This window comes from Sinohyriopsis cumingii, chromosome 16 (assembly GCF_028554795.1).
Source record: "Sinohyriopsis cumingii isolate HCF-2022 chromosome 16, ASM2855479v2, whole genome shotgun sequence".
NCBI classification, from domain to species: domain Eukaryota; kingdom Metazoa; phylum Mollusca; class Bivalvia; order Unionida; family Unionidae; genus Sinohyriopsis; species Sinohyriopsis cumingii.
Genome location: NC_142976.1, coordinates 83,349,886 through 83,362,169, shown reverse-complemented (window position 1 = coordinate 83,362,169; position 12,284 = coordinate 83,349,886). Strand labels below are relative to the sequence as shown.

Sequence of the window (12,284 nt, the reverse complement as noted above, 5' to 3'; positions counted from 1 at the left end):
ATGTTATGCTGGATAAGCAAACTAATCCAGCTAGGATATTCTCGCGTGGCCGACACAAGAACACCGATGTGATTTACGTGACGCAGCGATATACACAAATTCCTAAAGTAATTAGGGACAATTGTAACATCTTATCAGTTTTCAATGGCGTCGATACTCACACGCTGAGAAATATTCATCAGACTTGGTGCAACGGCGATATGGACATAAATAAATTCAAAAATTTCTTCAGCCGCGCCCAGGCAACACCACATGGTTTCATCACGATTAATCTTCATGATCCGCGTAGTAGATATCGAATCGGTCTTGATCAAATTTATTCATGAGACTCGCAGCCAAATCTTTGCAAACTTTATCGACACCAGAATAAATTCCCCCCCCCCTTTTTTACTTGTCTAGAATCATTGATTTTGTACACAAAAAATTGCAATCGGTAACGAATTTACGCAAATTAATTTTCGTAGGAAGGCTTATTTTTGAAATCTGAGGCTTCTACGGAGAAAGTTCTCGTAGGAGGCTTTATTTTGGTCTGACAGTCTGGTCTGTAGAACTTCCCTGCTGCTTACCTCTACTACAAAACAGGTAACAAACAGTACAGACCAGAACAAATCACCATGGTTACAAAAAACACCAAGGATTAACAATGAAGCTACCAAATTAGGCAATAAAGAAGGACAAGAAAACTTACTAAAACCTGTACTGTTAAATGAAATCAACCACAAATACCCGGACTATGTTAAAATATATATCGATGGATCAAAAACAAACAACCCCACCAAGAACAGCAGCAGCAATAGTCATCCCTGAATTCAACTCACAAACGGGATCCAGATTTCCTGACTATTGCTCCATTTACACCAATGAATTCTGGGCTATACTAGAATCACTACAATGGAACAAAGACAACCAAATACCTAAAGCAGTCATTATAGGCGATTCCCTAAGCGTTATCAAATCGATCCAAAATCGCAATACACACTCTAGGGAACAATTCCTCGACAGAGCATGCCAATTAATCGACGATATCACCAAAGCACATCAATTAGTCGAGCTCATGTGGATACCGTCGCACATTGGGATATCTGGCAACGAAACAGCAGACAAAGTTGCACAAACCAAACAAGGAGATCAAAACTCTATCAAGCTCTACAGAAGCACTTAGCTTCGCACAAACATATATAGACCAAAAATGGCAAGAGTTTTGGAACTCCTCCACAAAAGGTAAAAAGCACCATGAAACCCAAAAAAAAACCGTAGATAGGAACATACAGCTACCTAAGGGTACCTATTTAGAACAGAAAACCATAAACAGGATAATAACTGGAAAAACTAAACTAACAAGCAGTTTTGGAAGGTTTATAGGACCCAAACCAGCAACCATTAGCTGCTTTAACTGCCACACCACCGAAGATCTACACCATGTATTCAATATATGCCCAAAATATCAACCCGCTAGGAAAATATTTATCAAAAACCAAAAAGAGATTGGATCATCACACACATACCTAGAGTTACTAACAAAAGAATGCAAATTAATTAGACACTAATGTTATGTATATTTAATTTGCATTGTTTGTTAGTGTCGTTGTTATTTGTGTGTGATTTGGATTTTTAACGTAGCTTTAACACTTTTTCAGTCATGTCGCTACTATGTCTGCAGTGTGGCAGTTGATAGTGATGTTTAGCATTGGGGCATCATGCCGCAGACATGGGACCAGTCCCAACACTATCCTCTTAATGCTGAGTGCCAAGCGAGGCAGCTGTTAGTACCAGTTTTGTAAGTCTTTGGTATGACTCGGCCGGGGATCAAACCCACGACCTCCCACATCCGAGGTGGACGCTCTAACCACTAGGACACCGGAACGGTATCGTTGGTATGTATGTATGTACTTACGTACGTACGTACGTATGTATGTATGTATGTATGTATGTATGTATGTATGTATGCCCGATGCATAATTTTACTAAACATTATAAGGACGATTTCGAGGAATTAGCCAAAGTAACGTGACTTTTAAAAATATTTTAAATTAATAATAAGATTATTTTCACTTGTATATTGGAACCCCGAAGTGCATGTCATTTCTGGATATCCAGCATGTGAGTCTACTTACCATGTTTCTAGAAAATCTTGCTATCGCCCAATTAAAAAAAACCTAGGACTTTTGAAACGCTCTGTACAAAGTTGGTGTCTGAGTGGATCGATTGATATATTTTTGACTGAATTTATAATTGATCTGAACAAATTCAAAAGCGATCTGTATTTTGTAGGCTTCTCAGCATCCTTAATTGCATTAGCTCTCTCCAAATCCTCATTCGCACTATTTCGTAAATCGTAAATTCTCACCTTGCAAAAACGTGTGGACTTCATTTTAAAGATTCTCATTAGCAATCATCTGGAAAAATATTATTATTACTTGTGCATATTCATTTCAATTTGTTGTGACTGAAAAATGTATAGATGGACCCCAAAGTCTATACACAGAAAGCCCAAATCCGATAAACTACCGTTTTGAGCATGGTGTTTATAATGTATACTTGTCTTACTAACACATATTGAGAATAACGTTAACAATGTACATGTCGGATGAATTGGGCGAAACCAGAGAAGGAAATGTATTGCTAGGTACAAATGTTAGCAAGAGTTATATGGGTCACACAGAGGGCACGTTTTACCTCATCATTTGTCTGCCATACGTTTGACAGATGAGGACTTGTTCATACAACAAAGCGCTGTTATACTCAATGTTATATCCAGAAGCGTCAAGCAAACAGCTTGTATTCAGCAAACTGTTTTCTGCAGTCCTACGTTAATTCCTAGAATTAGAATGTGACTCTTTAGTATGAAGCAGTTGACTTCACTGGTTTGTAATTTCATTTACTTGCAAACTTTTTACATGTGATGGTTTTGGATTGTTATCTAAGGTGAATCATGAAGAAATCATATGTTTTGGTTTTTGTTATGCACGTCATTTGGTGTTTCTCCACGTTCTGCACCGCTGAAAATGGAACTGAAACGGAGAATGACTTCACCAACAACGGGACAACAGGCCAGAATGTTTCAACAGAACAAATATCTGAAACTTCAAACAGCAGATCTTTGAACAAAATTCAGGCAGGGATTCAGAAAGCTCCGGATAATGAAAGCAGTACAGAGGAAATCAAGGTTAGATTAACTGACCACAATAATATTTCAAAGGCGAAACCAATTTTTGCTAATTCTACAGCATTTAATAATACATACAACAGTAGTAATGGAAACAGAACCAAACAAAATAATACCCGAGAACTTATTTTGGATTTCACCGAATTTCTCCCTCCGTATTGGCGGCCATTTTGTGTTATGGTCCACAGACCCTTAAATATTTCTTTGAACGTTTTATTAATAGAATGTGATATTCATGACGGGACAACGTGGTCCATCCACGAATATAGGAAATGGAATGCTGATTTGATTCATACTGGAATCAATTCGTGGCATGACCTAAGATTTTCGGTGGATATATTGTGTAAATATGGCGGGTCTGTGTTTCTGCCATGGCCCTTTAGAGCTGCAAATCTGTGGAGACTTTCAATTAAGAATTGTGATATCATGGGATTTACGAGCGAGTATAACCGGGAAGATTTCAGCAATGAACCAGACCAACTCGTGTTTCTGGAAATAGTTGATTCTCGAATAAACGATGCAACTTTTACGAAATTCGATGAAAGGATAGCAATGGACAACAAGACTAGGGCCTTACATTGTGGTCCAGAGAACCTTCACGTGTATATTGTCAGAAATTTCACGCACCGAGCTCTAGAGGACAGGTTTAGAAATTCGACAGAGGTGGAATTTGTAGAAACTCCAACTGAAGCGTTGGACGTTCCAGATCCTTTTGCAATGCTACATATTCCGAGTCTTCATCAGCATCACCACGACCACGAAGAAACAGAGGTATGCAGATACTCTAATTTGATTTATATCGATGAAAGCTTGACATCATTATTTCTAGGACATCATCTGCATGTAATGGGCGAGTCGGCGAAATATCCTGTGTTAGAATACCTGAATTTATCATATACAGGTTTAAAAGAGCTCCCCATTGTTGCATTGGAGTGGGGGCTTTATTGGCCTGAAATGAGGTACTTAGATCTATCTCATAATCAAATTCGCTCCTTCACAGCCATATCAGATCACGGGCAAGTTCGCTCAAAAATCGGAGTCATTGACTTAAAGTATAACCAGATAACAACTATACAAGACAAAGATATTGAGGTCCTAAAAGTTCACAGCAGAACGGTTCTTCTTAACGTTAGCAAGAACCCTTTCAACTGTGACTGTGAAATGAAGGATTTCGTGACCTTTCTGAGCATCGGTAATCTAACTCATCGCTATCTTCGGAAGTACACATACTTTTATGACCTAGTATGCCATGCACCAGAGAAGTATGATGGAAAGAAGATTTCGTCTCTGACTCCAGAAGCCATTGACTGTCCTTTCGCAGAAACTGTCTTCCTGGTGGGACCAATGATAATTCCTGCTGTTGTATTTACAATTGTTGTAGTGATTCTAATTCTTATTATAAGGTACAGGAAAGAGATTACAATTCTGGCTTTCACAAGATTCAACATACTGCTTCCATGTCAGAAGATTGAAAAATCTAGCAAAAAGGTCTATGATGCATTTATTTCTTACAGTAGCGATGATTCTAGTTGGGTTATAGAAAATCTTGCCAGCAGATTGGAATATTCGACCGGAGGCTTTACAGGATTTAAACTTTGCCTCCACCACAGAGACTTCGAAGTGGGAGCGGCTATCTCAGACAATATAAGTCGGAGCGTTGAATCAAGCCGCCACACTGTTATCATATTGTCGAACAACTTCCTGCGCAGTGAGTGGTGTATTATGGAATTCCGAGCAGCTTTTCATCAGAGCTTGTTAGAAAGAAAACGACATCTGATATTTGTTGTACTGGATGATGTTGACGTAGCGGATATGGAGTCGGATTTGCGACATTGTTTAAGAATATTGACCTATCTCAAAGCAGATGATAGACTATTCTGGGATAAGCTGATATATGCTTTGTCAGACAAGTTACGCCGGGGTAAAAGGACCCAGTCCATTAATACGCTCACCTCGCAACTTTCCACAATCAGCATTACATCAGCACCAAAAACACCAGATTCTGAACGTAACAGTTATAATTATAAATGTGAAAGTGATACAAATTGTAATGATATTCCAATATCGGTGGACAGTGACGTCTTTGCGATATCGGAAGAATCGGAATGTACAACAGTAACACAAAGCTCGACTTCTGAAAATCCAATTATAGGAAATGATACGATTATATTGCAAAAACAACCACGTATTCAAAAAAATATGTTGTTCATGAATGATAGAAATCCATGTATTCTTAATGACAATTTGTCATCCGTGTTAAATCAGAACATAAACAACAATAATAATCCCAAAGGAGAAATAAGTAATTTGAAATCGGATAATAATGTTACTTATATGTAGTTATCGGTCATTAAAGTTTTGTTCTCAATCTCCATTGGATCGATTTGATTACAGTATACATATACAGTCATCAAGAGATATCATTTAGATTGGTGGTATTAAATAGTTCGGTGCAAGAAACAACCGTAAATCATTTTCCCCGTGTCAATGGTTGAAATGCTATTCAGGTCCACTTTTGTGGTTGCTAAAACGGAATTTAGGTGTCATCTAGTGTATATACAGAGTATTTTTCTTGGAACGTTTGCTTCTCAGGGGCAATTTTGAGGGACGGGGAGAAGGCTCATGCTCCTACTCACACCACATCTCTACAAATTAGCGCAAAACTATCGGAACTATTCCTACAGTAAGTATCCTTTGCAGTAAGACGGGTTCAAGTATGTACTGGAAACAATTAAAATGCACGAAATTTCGGACAGGGTGCCCATTTGGGGTTTGTCCCACAAACCCCTCTCCTTATTGTTTACGTCCTACTCCACCTAAAATAATAAACGATATTTATGAGCAGCTCCCGCTTGTAGCACAAAAAGAAATAGAAACGATGGATTTTTGGTACCAGAATATCTGATCCCAATTTCTCTGAAGTAAGTCTTAAAATTTAGTATCGACCTAAGATATTTGATTTGCCAGTGTTAGTCAGAGATCCATTTCGGCCAATCACATTACAAAATTCGAAACTTAAATTGAGGTCCATACTTCAGTTTTGTAGGTAAAAGTCAACTCCATATATTACCCTGGCCCTTTATTTCATCATCACTGTCATTACTTCTCATCTGAAATCCTTGTCTAAATGAAAATACATAGGATTAGCGCGTAGCAATTAATAGACACAGAATATATTTGTCCATGTATGCATTTCTAGGAGCGGTAAGGTATGTATTGTGTCTAATATTATTTCATCTTTGTTCAAGAAAAGCGTACATAAATCTTTTGTACCGGTATGTCTCTATCTTTCTTTTTTATTCATCATTCTCTCTTTTATTATTCCGATCTTCCATCTATCCAACTGTCCATCCGTCACTACAAAAATCGACCAAACAAAAGTTGCTGTAGCCCAGTTGGTATAATGTTGGACTCATAATCCAAGTGTCACGGGTTCGATACGCACACAGGCCAGCCCCGGTCGGAAGACTCCAATTTCCTTGGCATGGTGCAGCCAGAAATATGCTAAAAGTACAGATAGAACCAATCAAAACGAACCATCAGTCTATCAATCAGCCTGCCTGTTCCATTAATGTATGCATGTATGTATGTATGTAGGTATGCATACATGCATGCATGCATGTACGTACGTACGTACGTATGTATGTATGTATGTATGTATGTATTCAGATACAAAATAGGAATATGTCTTAAGTCTGTGGAAAAAATCAGCATTCTAACTTAACACCCGTAACAGACAACAACTAAATCAATATTGATGCAGATTTGCAAAATAATCCTTAAAGGTTTAAAATTCGCTCCCTGCACATGACCGATGTCGCGAGAAGTCATTCAAATTAAAGTGAAATCATGGCATACAAAACGTCTTTGTAATGGAACTCATCCACATAGGAATCCTATATTAAGGCAGCAACGTTTGCCGAAGCGTCTAAACATGATCACGGTTACAATAACCGAATCGTTGTCGCTTAATCGAAGGATCAGAAACTCAAACTATTCCACCCCCAGCCCCCATTGGGCACACAACTGACAACGATTGCGATGCGAATGCCGTACCTTTCTAAACCTTTATGTGTTATATGTCTTTTACCTCTTTTTATTGTATGATTCAGCTTTGTAGGTCACGTCTTGGTTGGATATACATGACAGTATCAGTAAAACATTCCTAGGGTTTTTGTGATAATGTATCCTACTGTTACATATATGTACATGATTAAAACCTCGATGATGGAACTGGATGTACTTTCGAACATGCGCTTGGGATGGTTTGTATGATCTACAATGACTATGAAGCTATGCTGTTGTGTTTCTCTAAAAATAAATGTCTCTAAAGGCTCTATTAACAAAAATGATGATTAAAGGTAAACACTTTATTTTATCAGCAGTAAAAGAACCTGGTGTGTAAATGTTGTGTAATGTGATCTATAATCAATCCTCGTCAACTTCCGCCTTTTTCCTAGTGTTGCCACATTTGATGTAAAGATGTGAATATATATAATTGGAACAGATAGTTCTTGCATCACCGACAGGCTACCTCGTGCATGTCTGTTGCAGCCTTAGATGCCACGTGTCGATTGTTGTTCTTCTGTTTCCAAGTTTCGTTCATGTGCAAAGTCTACAATCACAAAGATCCAATCTAAAAATTCAAGAAACTTCGCACCAGTGTCGAGGATAAATTATGCTACTACCTCCTGCATAGGCCATCTGTTGTTTGGGTCATTCCAGTCATTTCACTGTGTTGCATTTTGGAGATAAATGGTATAAGCATTTTGGAGATAAATGGTATAAAGTGAATAATAGCAGTTCTGGAGTTTCTGGCTCAAGGCGTAACTATGTATTTTTCCATTACCTTTGAGAATACCTTGAAAAATGAGGTGAACACAAGAGAAGTTGTTTTTGCAAGAAAGTTGTAGATAACGACTTGTGGTTTAGATGGTGTTTCGAGAGAAGCAAGAGCGGCACATAGGGAGGATCTTGAAAATATCACAGTGCACTCGCACCACCTAGCAACAGACAGCTCAAGTTAAGGCACTCACAAAACATTCAGAACTTTCCAATCTGTTAACAAATATGGCCACTGTTGCTACAAAAAAAAAAAAACAACATCCTTAATATATACAAACCTTCAAACAAATGTCTTCATAGCTAATAAAATTAATTTGAAGATATGCTGACAATAGTCATCCATTTAACCAGATGTGTAGACCAACTGCTATTGTATCTGACTTTGTGGCGGATGCCAGCCTGGTCAGTAATCTCAGGTCCAACTGGTCCCTTTGCTATGATTCAATATATTGCTATAAATGGAAGTACACTGAGTCAAATGTGTGAGGTGGGGTTTCGAGGGAAGTAAGCACGGCACTGATGGCGCACTTTGGAAATTAACTATTATACAAAATGGCTTCTTTTGAGAATTTCGGGTTTTGTTGAATTAGCTTTTACATTTCAGCTAATTACAAGAATCGGTTGAAGTGCTTGAAACAAATTAGAGTTATTTGCTTAGCAAAGTAAACCAGCTGATATGAACAGCTAGTATATTAGTGTCTTATTTGCGCTACATCATTTTCACAAAACTTTGCTTGTAGCAAAATTTGAGGAAAAAACTCATCGAAATGGACTGCTCTTACAAAATAGTGGCTTATGATTCCAAGAAACTTACTGCCTGTTAACTTAGAATGGTGCGACAGAATGGTGAGATTTGCCATGATATATCTGGCACTTTTCGTAAGACCAGTATTATCAATCTGACGCCAACTTTATTAACTGTGCAAGTAGAATAAAAGGTGTTAATGAAATTTGCCAGTATAGACAAGGTGCAATTTTCAAGTCTTAAATCAATCAATCACATATTCTGGGTGCTCATAGATCCTGAAAATTTGGGTTCTAGCTGTTGTAAATAATGTTTTATTGTACGAAACATGTCGTTTCTCTTTATGTTTGAAAAATGCTTATTGGCTCTGGAATGTTCAAAGTTTCTTTCGCTACTTAGTGTAGACTGATTAAAGTATTCTTTTAACTCTGTTTCCAACGTGCCGCTTGCTTATATTTCATTTTATAAGTGACCAAGTTTATATTCTGGTAAATTTTAGTTTTATATATAAACAAAAATTCTTTGGCACTCACTGCTTTATGTCTTCGCATTTTTATGCTATCATAAAGACGTGCTAGAGATAATTAGGAAAAATTGTGATTGGTTGACTTGTTCTCACAAGTACCAGTCAATGATCGAAATCATCAAGTTCTGATTTCTGATCTAATGTCGCATTTTCTCTAAAGTCTGGTTTTGTCGATTTGAAAGAGTACTGTTTGATATAAATGCTTTCATTGAGAGTACTTGCTAAAACGGTTGAAACTGCCGCTAAAAATATAAAAGCCAATTCTGTCTTTAACATAATTTGCTATTACAGTAAAACACAGTTTGTACAAAACACGCATAGAACGAATTTGCGGCTAGCACTAAGTTAATTCGTACTCACGATACATATTATCTGCTATATTATTACATGGATATAGACAAATTATCGATAAAACGAAATTATTTTGTGTGTAGCGAGAGGTTCTTTATCAACACGATTTTGTGTACATTTGAAAATGTATTGTAGTGTTACCTCTGCTAGGTGTAACTCATTTGCACTGTAAAGTCTCCTAAATCTGATTTTCCACGGTGTCGTACCTACGATGTTTAATTGTTCATGCGATATTAAGTGACACTTCCCTAATCCAGGCACTGTTTGAACCGAACATCTTAGCTGATTCACATAGATGGCCAGTATAAAGAGGTTTTAATTACTACGTGTATTAAAACCGCCATGTTGGGACCAAAATATGTTCACTACCCTCAGATTCTGCTGGATCACAGAGGGGCCAAATCACAGAGGGGCAGATTCAATGTCTATTCAGTGTGTGTGTCTCTAATGTCTTTGTTTGCAGTAATTCAGCCTTACAAAGGATGTGTTTACTTCTTTATCGCTGTTGTCTCATTCAAAACAAATGTTTACTGAGGAGTTATGACGCGTTTTATAGGCATATCGAATGTAACAGAAAATAATTATATCGTGAACGTCTTGGCTAGCCACTAATTATTTTTGTTTGGTAGGTGACACTTTAAGCCTATTTCTACATCTGATTATGAGTGTGAAATTATTGCTCCATTTGGATGATAGTGGTTTATTTCGTATCCAAGGACCTTAAAACGAGAAGAGTTCGTAATGTTGATGAATTTTTGACAAATGAATCAGTTTCGCGCTTCTAAGTACTAGAATAATTACATAATGGTCACAACTAGTATTCAATGCTGTGCATGTATCAGATATAGGAACAGGTTCAGATTTAGACGTGTCAGATCACTCTCCCCCACCCACACTCTCTTTAAAGAATCTTAAGAACTGTGATGAAACCATGACAGAAATCAGCATAACTTTTGCTGATAAATATCGCCGCACCTAAAAACAATAACATTATGTTCTACATTTACGCGGACCCTACATATATGTTGTGCCAAAAGCTGTGGGAAAAACCAATCGATATTAATATTTTCGTAAACTATAAGACTTTTTTCATAAGCAAGAAATATATTTTAGTGGTATCGTAGAGGCCAATGAAACAAATTCTCTGTGAGCGATTAAGAAATGATGTTTTCTGTCCGTAATAATAATAATTATTTAGTAAAAGGAAGACAAACAGTTATATCAAATATATACAGCAGAGCAAAACGCCAACAATTTCAAAGATATTTTCTACACTAATTTCAAAACTGGGAAATAGGTTTCTGTCTTTTTTTAGGTCATTTTTATCCTGCCTGTCTCGAGCTATTCGCTCTATAGTCTAATCAGCATAAACTGAGATGCTCTTCCACAGTGAATTAATTTGTCTTCCATAAATGTGTGTGAGACCAACAATTAAAAATCTAATTACACAGAAATAATTCAGAGACACCTATTGGTCAGAATCAATCGTACTTAATCTTACTAGACTCTCGCTCGGCGTTCATCTCTTGAGGTCACTTGAGAGTCTGGTTGAACAATATATCCACGAAATTACTCTTTGATGTTTATTCTACTTTGTATTTGGTATTGATTGAGAATGAAAATATTTTTCTACATTCACCAAAGATGCTTTTTTCAGTTATATGGCAACTGACATATTAGGGAAGACCGGTGTACAGGCCCATTACTTTCTATTAAAATAACGCCTAACATTTTTGTCAAGATTGCAAAAAAGACAATAACTGCTAACATAAAACTTCCCTTTTTATCTGCAATCGCTAAAATATGTCTCATCTGAAAGTCCATTTTTTTTTCTTCAAAATTAAATCCATTAGTCCCAAAAATGACTCCTTAATCACAAAAAGGTGCTGAATCTGTCATGAACACAAATTTAATTTGTTGGGGGTGGGTGGGTTCACTACCAACTGTACTTAGATTCTATGCTAAATGATGCCTGAAAAGGACAAACAGTCCACCATATATACATTTTCGCCTCTCGTCAGTTTTATAATTCATTACTGCATGCCTTCTTAGGCTGTCAATCAATCATGACTGACAAGCATTCATGAATATTTATTATGTACATGCATTTGATGTCTCGATGCGCTTGATGGTAAATAACCTTTTCCTTTGTCAACAACTCTTCTGAGGTGACCTCATTATGCCACGTTTCTAAGCTTTGTTCTCCCAATATGTACTGACATAGACTGAGAAGTTGGACAAAGTTATTACTTTAACGTCAACATGAATCAGCGACATTCACACGAACAACATCAATTAGCGATTAGAATATGTGTAAACGATGTTCGCAGAATAATGCTGGAATATAAAGACAGATGTCTAGTACTCTTAGAGTATATTGCACGATTGACCAACTATTCGTAGTAAGATCCCTTTGTTTATATGCAGACACATAATAATCATGCACTGGCTGGTATCACTAGTTCTTTTCCTCTTTTACTCTCTTGCAATAAATACGTTTTAATTAGCAGATCGTTCATCAGAGTCTGTGTGTAAAAGCCCTCCTCACCAGCTAGGGAGTTTGTGCTCCCCCTGAGGCCCTGGCTGCTAACGATTTTTCTGCAATTTAATGCTATTTAGGGCTTTTCCTGGCATCTAAATTCTATCATTCA

General features: G+C 37.2%; 1 protein-coding gene across 1 annotated transcript; it reads left to right on the top strand.

Annotated features, from left to right (window-relative positions):
* The first annotated feature begins 2,705 nt into the window (after window positions 1–2,705).
* Window positions 2,706–6,444, top strand: LOC149780910 (uncharacterized). The gene has a single exon (XM_089938008.1). It carries the CDS (start codon window positions 2,933–2,935, stop codon window positions 5,504–5,506), a length of 2,574 nt encoding a protein of 857 aa, XP_089794134.1. The 5' UTR covers window positions 2,706–2,932; the 3' UTR covers window positions 5,507–6,444.
* The last annotated feature ends 5,840 nt before the right edge of the window (window positions 6,445–12,284 follow it).